The sequence below is a fragment of the Onychostoma macrolepis genome, chromosome 09 (genome assembly GCF_012432095.1).
Source record: "Onychostoma macrolepis isolate SWU-2019 chromosome 09, ASM1243209v1, whole genome shotgun sequence".
NCBI classification, from domain to species: domain Eukaryota; kingdom Metazoa; phylum Chordata; class Actinopteri; order Cypriniformes; family Cyprinidae; genus Onychostoma; species Onychostoma macrolepis.
This window is the reverse complement of record NC_081163.1, coordinates 15,145,521-15,162,812: the sequence shown is the minus strand read 5'-3', so window position 1 is coordinate 15,162,812 and position 17,292 is coordinate 15,145,521. Positions and strand designations below refer to the sequence as shown.

Sequence of the window (17,292 nt, the reverse complement as noted above, 5' to 3'; positions counted from 1 at the left end):
CTATCATTGTTTTGAACAATAATTTTTTTTTAGAGGGCCACATGGTACATTGACAAAAATAGAAGTGTGCTAGGTGCCTTGGAGATATATATGATCTATCTATCTAAACACAAAATAGAAAAAGTAAACTTCATTCATATATATATATATATATATATATATATATATATATATATATATATATATATATATATATATATATATATATATATATATATATATAATATAATAACACATACTGTATTAGGGAAAAAAGGTCAACTTCATTCCTTTGAACCCCCCATTTTTGTAATGCAATTTTATAATTTACAAACATGAACTTTCACAATGCCTGTGCCAATGCACCCTGACGTTTAGTCTGCTGTATGACTGACAAGTCTTTGTCAGTTGGATAAATGCCAGTATGTAGGGCACCATTACGCCAGAGGAATTAGATTTACAGAGCATCATGTAAAGATGGGTCAGATCTCTCCTGGCACATGCAGAGGAAGGATTAATCAGATCAGCTAGACAATACACACTTAGAATATTGAAATCCCCCCTCCCACTCCTGTGCTCGCTAGCTGTCATACTGCCTTGAAACAATAATAACAACTTTGATGCACTGCACTTACATCTGAGTTCTCGGTTTCATGGTATTGATTAGAGATTAGTTGTAATGTGAACCTAATGTTAGTCTGCTGCTGAGCTATATTTGAGACGCCTGTTCAATGCACTTTGTTGGTCTGAGTGAAACATGGATTTAAACATACACGTGTGTTAATGCAATGATTTGCTATGCATTTTATTACACATTTACAAGCATACAATTTTGTTGCTCTGTGAATTTCAGTTGAAAAGTAATCCCTTTCTTTGCACTTGCTACATTATTAATGCTATTTGTTCTATTGTTGTACAATCTCAGAGGTAAAAGTTCTTAGAAGTGAATGTGAGGAAGGGAAAGTTTCTGGTGTCCTGTGAGTGCACGTTGAGCTCCAGAGGCAACATATTTCACCGTCATGTGTTATGCAAGAAAAACTGGCTGGATAGCAACACGTGCTTAGATGGTCCATGAGGAATGTGTCTTAGCTCATGTCTTAAGATGGCTGCTGGCTCATTTCGAAGTTCTACCATGCACCATAGTCTGTCCAGTGTTCAGAGACTGACTCGGCTGGCATATTGCCATATAAATATCTCCTACTCCTAATACAGCCCGATCAAACCTTTCCAGATGCCTGCGGAGTGAAATAGTTTAACTTTTAATGCTGAGGGGGAACCCACTGGTCCCTTATTTATAACTCCACCTTCAGCATGGAATAGCCCACCCAGTGTAAGGGCAACAAAGTAAGGTTATGTTTCCTTTCATAATTATATACTATGTGCACGCAAATGCCTGGCCTCATTTTACTGATAGAAATGAAAGGAAAGCATTATCTGTGATTATGCGGTGGTGTGTTGTTTATGCTGTGGGCAAGAAAAAATGGCTGGGGTCCCTCTGATGCATTTTGTTCATTGTTTATGCATTTTAAGATGGGGCTGTTTGTTTTGTGGTTTGGAGCGATCATCAAAGTATGAAGCAAAATCAGTGTTGCACAGGATAAAACCCACTTAGACCTCCAAGTCGGAGTTTCAGAATGCAGTACAGTGTCCTGTTTTATCCAGCTGCCCTGAATACCTTCCTGGTAAGCATAATTAGAATGACTCCTGGCATGCCAGTCTACATCCAGTACAGGACTTGACCGGTGATTTGAGTTTCCTTATGTCTTAGACTAGTGTGAATTGTGTTTGGTACCATTTCAAACTAGGGGGTGCTGGGGGTTCACAAACATTTGAGAGAAATAAAGAGATTTTGCAAAGGTTAATTTGTGCTTTTTAATGACTGGTCCAATCTCAGAAGATTACTTTATTTTTTATTTCTTTTGACCGCAGTTTTTAGTAGTGTGGTGGAAAAATAATTCTTCATAAAGTATAAATGTGTTTTCACATGAAAATATGTTTCTGCTTTTATATTTTACTAAGGGGTTCCATTGCATGGGGAGCTTCATATTTTGAGGTCCATGTCATCAGGGACTTTAAGAACCTCTAATTTACAGTAAGTAATTCAGTTGAGGTTGAATGAAGCTTGACCTTGGGCCCTGCAAGACTGAAAGTGCAGAATCACAACCATTGTAGTATTTCGTAACTGAGCCTGCCTTCAAATAAATAAATAAATTGTGAACCTGCTTAAAACATGAGCCATCTTTCTGTGCTCTTTCCTCAGTTTTCATGTGGCTTGACTGGCAAGTTTCTAAGAAGCCTCCAGTGCTTTTAACATTTGATATCTTAGTTTTTAAACAGCATTCTAATAAATCAATCCTTTATACAGTAAGGTAACGGCAGCACATTGATGAAATTTTGCACATTCTTTAAATCACAAAAGCAAAAATGGTAATAACCTTGTGAAATAGGAGGTCATATGCACTAATCAGTGGATTTGAATTTCATCAATTTTTAATGAAAAGCAAGAATTTCCTATCACATTTCTTTGTGTTTAAAGAGAACATGTAAAATAATCAGTTTAAACTATTAATCATCCACACAACTTTGATGCGTAAATCAAAGAGGCTTAATTTTGCTCAGCTGTTTTCAAGTCTCTGTGTCATACCGTAGCCCCAAAATGTTTGAACAATTATCTGCTCTTGAAAAATGTATGAATGCCATTGCATTAGGTTACATCATATAAACCCAAGTGGCACATATCTGTAAACATCAGAATGCTTCACAACAGCAGTTTATTTTAAATCGTAAAAGAATATATATGTTGTTCAGAATAATGATAAAGTATTTGGACATTTTCTGATTGTCAAACAGTAGTAAAATATGTTCATAGTTAATGTAATGAACTACACCTTTGCTTAATGTGCTTGGACATCTGTGTCTTAAGTCTGATATATTCTGTCATCAAATGCAATGACAAGGATTGGATGCAGGAAATTCACAAATGAGAGAATGGGTGGGAAACTCTAATGAAACGAATAATAAACCATGTTTGTTTTTACAGCTTTTGTAATTCACACTCTCTTACTTTCATCCTTGCATGTTTGGTTCAGTGCAAATAATTCATTAGACTAAATGCGGTTCTAGTGTCATCTTGCAATTAAATAATTCAGACTATTTAGGGGGTTTATAAAACACTGTCATTGATTTCTGGTGAGGTCGTTGAAGTTTCTTGCAAATGTGACAAATGGTTTCTCTCTTTTTCTTGCACTGGGCTTGTGTCCTAAAAACAGCACTAGAATGCATTGCCTTTCCACTATCAGATAAAAAAATCTGCTTTTGGCAGATTATTCAAGCTGGTTAAACTAGGTTAGAGACTATTTGGAAATCTCTTGAGTGTTCCTGGGAAAGAAGTCATTTGTCAGTTAAAAACAAGCAGCCACACCCTTTCCGCTGCTTACACATGCAGCCCATTGCAGGCGACGATTGCTTGAATGATTGTTTGCTTTTCTCCTGATCTCAAGGAGCCTTTTCTCCCAGCTGCACTGTGATTTTCCACAAGTTAGCCTTGGGGTTTTAATGAAATGTTTGCATTAAACCAAGCCATATTTACTGAGAGACATGCAGTGGACCACAAAGGTCTTAGTTGTCTTCATTTTTACTCCAGACTCCTTGTGAAGGTCTTGCAATAACTGCATAAAACCAATTGCAAAGTAAAGAAAAGTGCTGCCTGCCCATGCAGAACTTGCTGCTGCAATGCTAGCCTGTTCTGAGTGGTTGCCAGGGTGTTGCTATACGGTTGCTAAGGCATTCTGAGTGGACTATAATGTGGTTTATAGGGTTTTCTGGATGGTTACTTTCCCGGGCCTCAAGTCTCTGGTTCTATTTATAATTCAGGTCCCTCCTATGCTTTTGCACACTCTTTATTGTCAGCTAGGTGAAAATTATAAGACTGATTGCTTTGAAAAATAACAACACACTTCTTCTCAACAAGCCACATCTTAAATATCAAGTTATGTGCTGAAATGTTATATGGTGGGTTAGGTTTTTGTTGTGCCTGAGAACCCATAAAAAAGATTATTTATATTATAGGTCTAGTTCCATGCCAGTTATTTGGGAAAGCAATGTGTCAAATGTCCTTTGCAGATGTTTGCCTCTAATGTGAAAGTTTTCATGGGTTTCAGCACATTTGACAAACATACCTGTCTTTATCTTTGTAAAGATGGACCAGTTTGCACAGTGTGCAATTATGTTTGGCCTACTCTCTATTACTGCCTTGAACAAGTAATCCATGTGATCTTGGTACGGCGCCTTGTAATTGTTATGCGGCAAGCACTCTGTGGCCATTACGAGGCTTTAGTTCCTGGAAGATTTGTTTGTATCGACTGGATTCTTGTTCACGTTACTGCTTTGCACTCTATGTGCACTTTGCAACATGCTAATGTGTCTCAGAGCTTGGTGTGTCTTACTTTGAAGGAAATGTCACCTTCATTTGAACCATGACTGAAACTGTGTTTTTGCTTTTAACAGATTCTTGTTAAAGCATCATGTTCTCTACTGTTTGTTTTCTTTAATGTAGCTACAGGGATTTATGGTTTACAGAGTCTCAGAATTGAATCTTATGCCAGGCTTGTGGTAGTCTTGTAGATCAGGCCAGCCAAGCATGCTCTTCCAGTCTAGTCTGAGCGGGCCTTGTGTCTGTTTGAAGACTGTGGAACTTCATTTCTTTTCACCTTCAGTCTTGCTGGCACCAGGCCCAATTCTGTCGCCAGACTCCTTTTTGTATTCTCTCAACAAGACGTGTCTTGCTGATAAATCAGTTTTATTTAATGTTGCCATAACCTTGTATACACTTGAGCTGGAGAGATGTGGCCAACATGATTTCTGAGCCAAACAAAAACAGAAAAGATCATGGTCATAGTATATTTTGAGGTATATCTGACATTTGCACCAGATTTGAACCCAAAAATATGAATGCAGAGTTGAGTATGAACAGTAGGGACATGGCCCTACCAAAGTTAAGAGGCTACTGAATAATCCCTGCCGATAATTCTATTGATCCCAGCTGTAGCTAAATTTAATAAAGGTACTGAATGTAATTCATGTCATGTTTTAATTTGTAAAATTTCCCGTAAGTTCACTTAAGTGTTTCAAAGGACCCTGTCTAGCTCGTGACTGTGCACGGGTTGTTTTATGGGAATTATCTAAATGCTGCTTCAGTTCTGAACCCAAACAGCTGTAAATCACAATTTCTTTATTGCCCTGTGCCTTTCTTTGAGGAGCCACATCAAAACAGCTAATTAGAATCTCAGTTTTTCCAAAAATGGTGTATCAGCAAAATTTATGGGTTGGATTGACAAACTATTCTTAATTATGAAATTCTACTTAACTCATTATCTTTTCACTGTTTAAATCAAACCTATGCCCTTGCACCTAGTTTCAAAAGATTCCTGCTGATGTTCAGGCGTACAAAAACAGAGATCTGCTTTTCTTAGCTTCAGGTTTCATTCTAACTGATATCAGATACAAGAGACGAGGCCCAGCTGATAGATTTATATCCATTTGGCTTCTTTAATGCACGCTCAGGTTCCTCAGCTGTTTTTTTTTTTCTGATATTGCTAGTCTGCTTTGGCCTTTGTATTACCAACTCCTAAATTGTTCCACAGGGGCTGAAACTAGTTAGTTATGCAACCTGCATGTCCCCCTGCAAAAGTTTAACATAACAACTGAGCCTTTTTATGGACGTTTTGTCCTTGTTTGCCTTTCAGTGTGTTGATTTAGTATTTTTATTGTTGATCTAATGTCTTAAACTGTTCTCCAGGTGCCTGAGGTTATTAGCAGCATTAGACAGGTGTCCAAGGCTGCTCTTCAGGAGGAAAGCAAGCCCAAGCAAGAGAGTGACGAGTCTTTCTACAACTCCCAGAAATTCGAAGTGCTTTACTGTGGAAAAGTGACAGTAAACCATAAGAAAGCCCCTTCCACACTGATCGACGACTGCATTGACAAATTTCGCCAGCACGAGATTGAACGTAAGCGTCTGCGGCTCCTCAATGGCCAGCGCGGCTCCACTGAGGCCCCTGTGGAATTCATTATGGGTGATGACCCTCTAAGCTCGTCCCTTTGTGAAGTCGATGAACCTGAGCCCAACCTAAATGAGGAAAAACTGTCTGAGGTGGGCAATGGGAATTTGGGCATGACTAGCTCATCCAGTACGAGCAGCCTACTGGGGTCCTTTCCTGAATGCATCTTGGAGGACTCAGGTTTTGGGGAGCAGCAGGAGATTCGTACACGCTGTAATAGCCTGGCGGGCGGCCTACAGAAAAGGCCCAGAGAGGCGGGCAAGGGATCGACACGTAGGAGACATGCTAGCGCGCCCAATAACGTGCAGCCGTCTGATGCTGACAAGAATCGCACAATGCTATTCCAGGTACTACATGCAGAAACACGCTTACTTTTAGTCTGTGATTTCATAAACCTTGACAGGTGACTCAAAAATGGAAATTCTTTCATTGGTTGCTCATGTCGGAATACAAAAGATATTAGATATTAGAAGTCTGTTTTTCACTTTAGAAGAAAGTCAGTTCATTTTAGAGTTTTTATCCAAAGCAAACTTAAAAAAAAGTTAGATGGGTTTTTAAATGGCTCTTTATATTTTTATATTATTATATTAAGTTTATATATTTTTATATTAAGTTTATATTTTTACTGCATGTTGTATCCTGCTTCATGTCCCATACACACTAGCATTACCGCGGGAAGTAGGGGTGCTGAGGGTGCTGCAGCACCCCCTGGAGTGTAGCCCAAGAAAAAATTGAGGTGCTCGGGGTGCGGTGTTAAAAATAAATGGATGAACAATTTTTAACAAAATATAAATAAAATTAATTTGATCAATTTGGATATTCATTAAAATTCATTGAAAAATTAAAGTAGCCTGAGCCTACAATGACCTGAAGCAACGGTTGAACATGAGTTGAATCAAATTGACTGTGAAAGTCGTTTCAACTTATCAAACTGACTTAAAAAATAATTTGATGCCATGTTGTTTTTATTAGGCCCTATATTATTACCCGTAATGTCTGTGCCGTATTAAGAATTAACGATTATTTTTACAGACATAGCAAAGAGACATCAAGAGTGAACGAGAGCGTTTACCTCAGCGGCAACAAATCTCGCATTCTCGCATCTGTAGCGCTTATTTTGATCTTTAATGTTTGGTCTTTCCTACAAAATGAATGCTTACAGTTGATTCAATATTACTCTTTAAAAAAGAAAAAAACACACACACATCAGCAATGCTACAAAGTCGTTTATATTAAACACAACACTTTTATGAACAGAACGAAGACTGATCTGATGTACCCACGTTGTAACACAAGTAGTCTATAGACTACATGAAAGGTTTTTGGATTTTCCCCTTACTTTAAATGAATGCATATGGCTCATTATTATTAATGGAGGAAAAAAAAAAAAAAAAAGGCTATACAATAAAATAGTACAATGACAAATTTACCTATATTAAACTTTGATCTTTTATTAACAAAATGAATAAGGATATGTTTTACCCACGTTTAACAAACAAATAGGCTAAATATGGATTTCCCCTTAGGCTACCTTAAAACGATCGTAGTTAGTGTTTTATGGCTGTTGTGTTTTAATTAGTAAGATAATAAACCACAATGGCATATTCACATATATTAAACATCTAACTTTTATTAACAAAATGAATAAGATGGATATAGCCTTGTATTGTAACCCAAATAAATAAGGATCTTTCCCCTTAGCAATTTAAAACGTATGTGGTTCATTGGGTTTTTTTTGTTTTGTTTTTTAATGAAAACACAGCAACAATACACTCACTTATATTAAACGAAGAAATATAAATTTTATTAACAAAAGTAGCACCATTGTAGTGTCAGTCTTTCATGCATCACTCTTTAGCCCCCTGCATTTTATTTCTCAGCCCCCCCTGCTCAAATTACGTTCCCGTGGCTATGCACACTAGATTCTAGAATAGCCTACTCTGCCTTAGTGTTTGATAGGAAAGAATGCGTAATCTCATTACAGGGCATGGAAAGAGCCATTTTAAATTTAAATAGCCAAAAGAAAAAAATAGAAATGGTTAACAAAAAATACTAGCCAATGGCCATTCTATTGCCAGTGTGTGCATAGAGGGTTGATGGAGTTCAAAACAACTTTTGACCACATTGACCTTCATTTTCTGAAACCCAAAAATGTTTTTAGTGTTCCATCTCGGGATGAACTATCCCTTTTACCTTTAAAACAGGCCTACGCATGCAAATGTCTTCTCATTGAGAGGCGAAGTGCTAAATCTTGCTAATTAGTATGCATGACAGTCATGCAGTCACACGTTTTCCTTTTAAACATTTTTCAAGGACAGGTGTCTCCACGGTAATTTGGTTAAGAAATCAGTTGTGGCTTCTGCGACCTTGATGATAAGTAGAATTGTTTTTATGTTTTAATACTGCTCTCAAAAAACACTGCATGCTGAGTTATTAGTTATCGGACATTTAGCTTGATATTTTTTTTGTTTTTGTTCCTGCTGCTTCTTTCTTAAGCAAAGTATGCTCTCAAATGGCTCTTTTGTGCAGGTTGGACGGTTTGAAGTGAATCTCATCAGCCCTGACACTAAATCTGTGGTTCTGGAGAAGAATTTTAAGGACATCTCGTCCTGTTCACAGGTCTGTGTGTGTGTGGAAGGATTAGGTTTGTTTGGTTTTAGAGATAATCTCTTTCTCCCTATAATATTTAATGTCACCATATGTTATCACACAAAACAAATACCAAGCTACTGACATGAGCTTTTTTGTACCAGATATTTTTTTTTTTTTTTTACAAATTTACTTTAGAATATTTGTCTTGATTTTGAAATTTTCATAAAAAGATCAAACACTAAAAACGTATTTCTTACTGTTTTCGTAGTCTTGTGTAAAAAAATGCATGTTTTGCATGTACACTGAAGTGATCTGAATATCAAGGCACGAAGTCTCTTAAAGGAATAGTTCACCTAAAGTTGACAATTCTTTCATTAATTACTCACCCTCATGTTGTTCCAAACCCATAAGACCTCCATTCGTCTTCGGGAAACACAAATTAAGATATTTTTGATGGAATCTGAGAGCTCTCTGACCCTCCCATAAACGGCAAGTGTCCTTACACGATCAAGGTCCAGAAACAGCAAGGAGATCGGTAAAATAATCCAGAAATGTTTTCTATGTTGTTTGCGCTTTGATCTGAACGAAAACAACGTTTCCGCGTGGCGCAGCTGACACAGAATAGCATACGTTTACGTTCAGTGGATACTCTTCAAAATGGAGCTACGGTGACGCGGAGGAGGCGAATTGTTGAATAAAGTCATTATTTTGTTTTCTTTTGCGCACAAAAAGTATTCTCGTAGCTTCTTAAAATTACGGTTGAACCCCTGATGTCACTAGGATTATTTTACCGATCTCCTTGCTATGTTTCTGGACCTTGATCGTGTTAGGACACTTGCTGTCTATGGGATGCATCAAAAATATCTTAATTTGCGCTCTGAAGATAAACGGAGGTCTTACGGGTTTGGAACGAAATGAGGGTGAGTAATTAAAGTGATAGTTCACCCAAAAATGAAAATTGTCTCATCGTTTACTCACCCTCAAGTAGTTCCAAACCTGTACGAGTTTCTTTGTTCTGCTGAACACAAAGGAAGATATTTTGAAGAAAGTTTGTAACCAGGCTGTTTTGGGGCACCATTGACTTCCATAGTAGGAAAAAAAAAAAAAAACCTATGGAAGTCAATGGTGCCCCAGAACTGCTCTGTTTCCCACATTCTTCAGAATATCTTCCTTTGTGTTCAGCATAACAAAGACATTCATACAGGTTTGGAACTACTTGAGGGTGAGTAAACGATGACAAAATTTTCATTTTTGTGAACTAACCCTTTAATTTCATGAGTTGCAGTTATTTTACTATAGTTAAGGGATGTTTGTCGGCATTTTTACTTGGTAAAATCACTATAAAACACATCTTTAAATGTTTATTGGGTTCATTGTTGTATAACACCAATGTTCAGTAAATAACAATTCTGTGTATTACCAATAATAATCACATTAAACAATTATTGTGCCAAGTAGAGTAGTTTATTAGACTAACTTACTCTGTTGTTCACAGTTGCCACACAATGTAGCAGCTTGATGCAATAATATAAAATTCAACTGATGCACAATCACAGTTCTGAAAATGTTTCATCCAATCAGATTTCATAGGCAGAATCATTTTTTGTTTTCTAAAATGGATAATTTTGCTGCTCTATGTTGTTGTGTTGCATTGTGACTTTTAGCTCCATATAGTTATTTATGTTTCACGGATGCTGTTTTTTGTGCCTGCAGGGTGTTAAACAGACAGATCACTTTGGCTTTATTTGTCGGGATGTGGTTGATTCTGGCCCAGCCCAGTATGTGTGTTATGTGTTCCAGTGCGCTAGTGAGTCTCTGGTGAGTCCTGACCTGCTTGCAGCACCTGTTGTCACCACACTGATCAATTATTTATCCTAAGCTACAATGGAAACAATGACTCTCCCTTGCCTATTTTGTGGATATTGCCTTCAGTATGCTGATTTTTCTGCCAGCTGAATGCCACCCAGAGCATGAATAGAATTAGACCTATGTTTTTGCACCCAATGCACCCATTTTAATTGAGACAACTTCACAAATTAAATAATGTTTTATTATTAAATAATAATTTTCAGTGTAAGTCTATTACTGTATATGTTTTTCACTTGTGTATTTGACCACTTTTTTTTTTTCTGCAAATGTTTTTCACAGGTGGATGAAGTAATGCTCACCTTGAAACAAGCCTTTACCACAGCAGCAGCTCTGCAGAGCTCCAAGAACCAAATCAAACTGTGCGAAGCTTGTCCAATGCATGACTTACACAAGCTCTGTGAGAGAATAGAAGGTACAGCCACCAGCTTCCATCAACTCACTCAACGTCTTTGTCCCACAGTTAGCACAATATTCCAGTGTGTTTCTCTCTCAATGTCCCAGGCTTGTATCCTCCCAGGGCGAAACTAGCCATTCAGAAGTACCTGTCCCAACTGAGCGACAACGAGCAGGTCAATATATTTGAGCGGGTGCAGGTAGGCACACAAGGAGAACTCCTATATTGCAGACAAAGTAACAAAATATCTTTGAATTTCATTTCTTTATTGCATATTTAGTTTGTATTTTCTCATGCATTAGAAAATGAAGCCAGCATCCGATCATGAAGAAAACGAGCTTGTGATTCTTCACCTCCGACAGCTGTGCGAGACCAAGCAGAAGTCTCATGTTCATATTGGAGAGGTCCCACAGGTAGCATAACTACAAAAACAACATAAATGCACCACCCACGCTGCATTGCAGAGTCATGAAACTGTGACCTCTCTCTAATTGGATAAGACAGATTGTAAGTGTCATCTGAATACAGCTATAGATTAGAACAGAGCTCCTGAATGAATGCAGCTGCCCTTCTGAGTGTGTGGTGTGGTACGTTCTCCGAGTACTTCGCCTCTGGAAACATTTCTAGCTGCTTTTAAAGTTGACATGAAGTTGACATTTATTGTGAATAATTTATTAGTGCATGTTATAAATTTAGTTTTCTGTTGATACCACTTAGCTTGGCTGTTTGGCTATTGGTTAATGTGTATTAAATAATATCATGCATTCATTCATATGATATAATGTATATCTGTGTGTATTTTGATCAAGCGTGATAGTAAAGACGTTTATAATTTTACAAAAATTTTGAATTTTGAACTTTCTATTCATCAATGAATCCTAAAAGAAACGAATCAAAAAGTAAAATAGCAAAACTTTTCACCTTTTTTGAGCATCAAATCAGTATATTAGAATGATTTCTGAAGGATCATAAGACACTGAAGACTGAAAAATTCAGCTTTGCCATCACAGGAATAAAATTAATTTTATTATATATTAAAATAGAAAATGGTTATTTTAACTTCTAATGATATATTACAGCAGTGCTGTTTTTACTGTTTCTTATAAATAATAAATATATGCGTGTATGAAAATATTAAACAAAAAAGACAAGAATCTTTTATATATTTTTTTTATAAATATATACATAATTGTCTGTAATATAAAGACAGCTATACAGTATGGTACCATGGAAACAATGAAATAATGACCTGTCCACCGTTTAAATTCTACAGTGGAAACAATGGTTTACTGGGACAAAAAGACACAGTTAGCAAGGTTTCCAATGCACTCAATCTGTGCTTTAATCTCACTTGTGTTTGCTGTGGCAGTGTTGTTTTAGATGAGTGACGATTTGATCCCTGATGCCTGGTGGTCTTTCTTCCATTATTTTCTAATCTGTTGAGTGAAATGTTTCCAAGTGCAGAAAGCGATTTTCACGGATCTCTCAGAAAACTCTCTAGTTGTATGGCACATTCATTCTCACTTACTCACTCCCTTTATACCTTTGTGTGACAGCAGAATGCTTCTGGCAGCACTGTGACCTCTGATAACTCCATTGCGGGCCGTAATAAACTGGACGTGTTGAAGAACAAAGCCCGGAGTTCTCTGACAAGCTCCCTGGAGAACATCTTCTCAAGGGTATGTGTGTGTGTGTTGTGCGTCTATGTCTTAGTAGTCTATGAATGGGGATTGACCCATTTACCCCACCCTTGTACTGAATAATACCTTTGTTTGTGTACAGTAATGAATCAACCATCTGCTGTATTTACTCACAAAACAATATCTATGTGTAAAGATAAAGATCAGCTAAGTCTGAATTTTCCATTAGATGTGTGTGGATTCAGTTAAAGGAACAGTTTATCTAAAAATTAAATTCTGCCATCATTTCCTCACAATCATGTTGTTCCAAACCTGTATGAATTTCTACTTTGGAGCTCAAACTGAGATAATTGTTTTTCGATGGTCACTGTTTGATATTGTTAAATGGAAAAGAGCAGCATTCATTTTTTTCAAAATATCATCTTTTGTGTTCCATGAAAGGCAGAAATCATACAGGTATGTGAATAATGAATGACATGTTGATTAAATGATGAAAGAAATTTAGTTTTATTCCTTTTAAAGTGTGTAAATGTAAATCCTGACATTCAAGCAGCTTGCTGTTGTTTCTATATTTTAATTATTAAATGTTTCTTCTCTAGGGGGCTAACCGTATGCGAATGCGTCTCGGCAGCATGGGAAGTTTTGACCGCGTGAGTATCACACAACACGTGAACACTAGGATCTGTCATTTTAACCCCAGCTCTAGTTCTCTCCCTGCCAAGAATCACGTCTCAGTTCTGCCCTGCCAGCAAGCATGTCTCTGTGGTGTCAATTACCACCGCATGCTGAAAATAATACCAGTGCTGTGTGATGATACACTACATGTTTTTCAGCATCAGCTTGTGTAATATGATTGAATCTGGCTTGTCAGCCTGGTCAGGAGGTCTTGCTTACTGGGGGTGGCTTGTTTTGACCCTGTCTACCTCACTGTCTCGGTGGGGTGTGAAATGTGAGGTGTGTGTGATGGTAAGCTGGATACGTCTCCATGGAAAACAAATCAGTCAGCTCTTCCTTCCCACAGGGTCCTCACATGGCCACAGAGACATTGTCAATGTGAGCACCTTCTTTCATGCTTAAACTTCAGCTCTCAGTAACGTGATAGAATCCAGCAGCTCCTTGCTCATGGCTCTCTTCCATGTTCTATATGTACTGTGAATCAGTTCTGAGAATTATTATCATATAGTAAATCTAAACCAGCAATGAAAATAATTGATTTAAAAGGATAATACACCCAAAAATGAAAATTCTGTCATTATTTACTCACTCCCATGTTGTCCAAATGACTTACTTTCTCCTAAAAAAAGATGGTAAGAAAGTAATCACAATAAAAAAATAAAATAATTAAAAATAGAATAAATACATGGTTTATAAGGTAATGGAAAACCTGGAATGTCAGTTTATATATGAATATAATTCAATTTATGTAGTGAATATCCATTTATCCATTTGTCTAGTTATGCTCAGCTCTAAAATATTTCATAGGCTAAATACTGCTTAAAACGTAATCCCAAACAATAGTAATGTCTATTTTAAGTATTTAAAAAAAAAAAAATCAAAAACAATTGGAAAAATCATGGAAATTCATTGGTCAAATTGTGTAAAAACCCCAGTTGAAAAATGATGCATTTTATAACAAAAAATATCAAACCAAGTCGTGTCCATAAACCATGACCAGTCATAAAAAAATTAGGTTATTACTTTATCCTCAGAATTAACTTTTCTTTTCTTATCCATTTGTACAATTACTTTTAGCCAGCTGGTCCCACATTTATCAAACTTAGGCTGTATAAAGGTTCCCATTCCCCTGCCAAGAGAACTATTATGCTGTTTGGATCATTTGTTTTTCCCAAATTTAGCTGTAGGCAGCTGTAGGAAGTGGACAGGGTTTGTTGATTTGTGTGAGTAGAAGGAGAGAGAGCGTTGTGCAGCCGTTGCTGGTTTCCTGGCCCTACTGTGTATTGACTCACAGGAGAGCATGGGTTCAGGAACCGCCATAGCGCAAGGACAGGAAACAGAGTGAGGAAGAGAGACCCTTCCTATAGCCATCACAGTAAACAGCAGCCAGAAACCTCCATTGTGCTGCGGTCCACCTCGAACGGCTCATGCGTGTCTGATGTGGTTCTGTGACACAGACTATTAACATACAATAGATCACAAAGTGTGTGTGCAGTCACGCTACCACCAACACAGCCACTTCTGCTTGGGGAAGTGAACCGAGACTCGGGCTGGACAGGGAGAGGGAAAGCGCTGGGTGAGTCGAGAATTAGTTAGATGTAGCTGGCAGCAAGTCACTTGTTTTGCTTTGTCTGAAAACTTACATGCATATCTCAGAAGATTGCTTGTTTCTTTCTGGCGAGTGGTTGGAATTTGAGGTTTGACTCTTGGATAAGCTGACTTTGTGGATTTTAAGGTTTGTGGAGACCTTGTCTGTATTGTGCGTCAGGGTGTTGGGTCCATCTCGTCACTGACCTGGTTCATTCTCTGTTCACCCAGCAGGGCGACTCCCCTGGTGACTCCCCACCTGGGACTCCACCCAGTTACATTGAGGAGGACCCAGATGCCCCGCAGTTCCGTCGCCGGGCGCACACCTTCAGCCACCCGCCCATCAAGAAGAAAATCTCCTTCACTGAGGTTTCCTCCCAGGCCTGTAAAGCTCCGCTGCGCCGACAGCAGTCTTTGGCCCCAGAGCTGCTGCAGAACAGGTAATGCATCACTTCCTGTTTGCTCTCATGTGATAAAGTCATATATCTTTCCATCTGTTTTTCAGCAGTCATGTGATATTCAGAACGTTGCAGCAATGTGCTGGCGTGCTGAAAACAGCTTGTTGATTTTATTTGCAAAATCATAAATATGGTTTAATACAATACATATAAACTGAAATGAATGATTTTAGCATGAATGCTTACGTGGAGAGAGCATGTGGCATGCTGTGTGTTTTGCTGGACTTAGCACTAATTCAAATCATTTAGAATATTAATAAAACTAAAGGATATGTTTGTGGTTTTTTTCTTTTTTCTTTGTTTTATCATTTTGTGATCTATATTTGTTATTTTAATGAATCAGCATTGTATTGATGGGATGATAGAGCCAGTCAAATTGTTCTAAAAATTAGTTGAATTAATTATATGGCACTTAATTTAACCAGTATCAGCATTTTCTGAGAAATTTGCCCAAAGGAGGACATTGTGTCGAAATAATATTAAGAATTTTCTTTGTTTTGTTAAACAGTTTGTGTTTTGTACACTATTACTTTATTATTATTATTATTATTATTATTATTATTATTACAACTATTGAAAACAAGTCTGAGAATTTCTTTCTTTCTTTTTAAAAAAAAAAAGATTTTAGAAATGCACATATATCATAATGCTGGTTGATACCGATAAGCTTATTTTTATGTAAATGGCAATAACTGATACATGGCTGATATTTAAAAAATATTAAAATGTAAAATAATATAATTTTTTTTTAATGCAAAATAAAATAAAATTTAATATTAATTCTGAGATTCTGTTAAAGATTATTAAAATTATATAATAGTTGAATTTATTAATTACATTTATTAGTGTTTTTAGATTTTAAGCCTCGGGTATATGGCAGCAAAAGTAATCCAAATGTAAATATAGTTGGAAATGAACATGCATAATTAAATGCCTATATATATATATAGCCTGAATTAAAAATAACAGTCATTATAACACCAATGTTGTACAGATTTCATGTGCATCTCTAATATATTTTATAGTTCTGATAACTCTGATATATGATATTTTTGTCAGAATTTTTACTTTTCCAGCATTTAAAAAAGTAACAGTAAAAAAATCTCTATTTCCTAGACAAAATCTGTGCTCTTGAAGGAGTCTTTCATCTGCTCAGAAGCTCTCGTGTGTTCTAGATTGTGGTTTCATAGCAGTGTTTAGACCTCTGTAAAGTAATGTGTATTTGTTGTGGGCCTTTTATGTTTCGGCTCCCTCAGCACCGTTGGTTACACAAGAGTGCGCAGTGTCTCTGAGAGCGAGTCCTACTTCAGTCTCTCATCCTCCTTCCACACCCCCACTTTCCTGAAAACCTTTTACCAGGGCTCCCTCGGCTCACTGGCCTCCCTGTCGGACAGCGGGAGTCTTAAGAGGTGAGAGGGGGCTTTGGTTACGGACCGTTCAGTGTCCGTTTCCCCCGGGGGTGCCTGAGGTTCGAGCTGATGGCGGCCGCCTTCTCTGCGCCTGTCTGTTTCTTAACCCAAAGGCTTCAGTCACTTTGTCATCAGTCAAGAAGAACCACTTCTGTAACTTACTCTCTCGTCCTGTCAAAATTGTTGTACTTTGGCATCATACACTGGACACGAGGGATGCATTGTTTGCATGTTGGTGTCTTTACTAACTAATAATAAACAAAAGCATTTATCATCTATATTGCATCAAACTGCAGAACTTTCTACTAATCTATACTCATATTGAGAATAATTTATGTTGTTATGCTGGATAATAATTCATTTTGAATTCATGTGGCATCAGTGGTTCAACAGTAATTTTACGAAGCTACGAGAATACTTTTTGTGCGCAAACAAAAATAATAATGGCGCGGGTTACGCGGAGGAGACATTGTTGAAAATTACGGTTGAACCACTGATGTCACAAGGATTCATTTAACTATGTCCTTGCTACGTTTCTGGACCTTGATCGTGTTAGGATCCTTACTGTCTATGGAAGGGTCAGAGAGCTCTCGGAATTCATCAAAAATATCTTAATTTGTGTTTCGAAAATAA

The 17,292-nt window shown here is 37.3% G+C and overlaps 1 protein-coding gene across 5 annotated transcripts in view; it reads left to right on the top strand.

Annotated features, from left to right (window-relative positions):
- Window positions 1-17,292, top strand: part of tbc1d4 (TBC1 domain family, member 4) — a 31,639-nt gene that overhangs the window by 1,457 nt on the left and 12,890 nt on the right. Inside the window, exons 2-11 of one of the 5 annotated variants that reach the window (XM_058787158.1) lie at window positions 5,777-6,382; window positions 8,565-8,654; window positions 10,341-10,445; window positions 10,776-10,908; window positions 10,998-11,089; window positions 11,193-11,303; window positions 12,447-12,569; window positions 13,130-13,180; window positions 15,027-15,232; window positions 16,507-16,659. In XM_058787158.1, the coding sequence (XP_058643141.1) occupies window positions 5,777-6,382; window positions 8,565-8,654; window positions 10,341-10,445; window positions 10,776-10,908; window positions 10,998-11,089; window positions 11,193-11,303; window positions 12,447-12,569; window positions 13,130-13,180; window positions 15,027-15,232; window positions 16,507-16,659 (1,670 nt within the window). Of the gene's footprint in view, window positions 1-5,776; window positions 6,383-8,564; window positions 8,655-10,340; window positions 10,446-10,775; window positions 10,909-10,997; window positions 11,090-11,192; window positions 11,304-12,446; window positions 12,570-13,129; window positions 13,181-15,023; window positions 15,233-16,506; window positions 16,660-17,292 lie in introns of all 5 variants that reach the window. The other 4 variants (XM_058787156.1, XM_058787157.1, XM_058787159.1 and 1 more) reach the window with 4 other exon arrangements.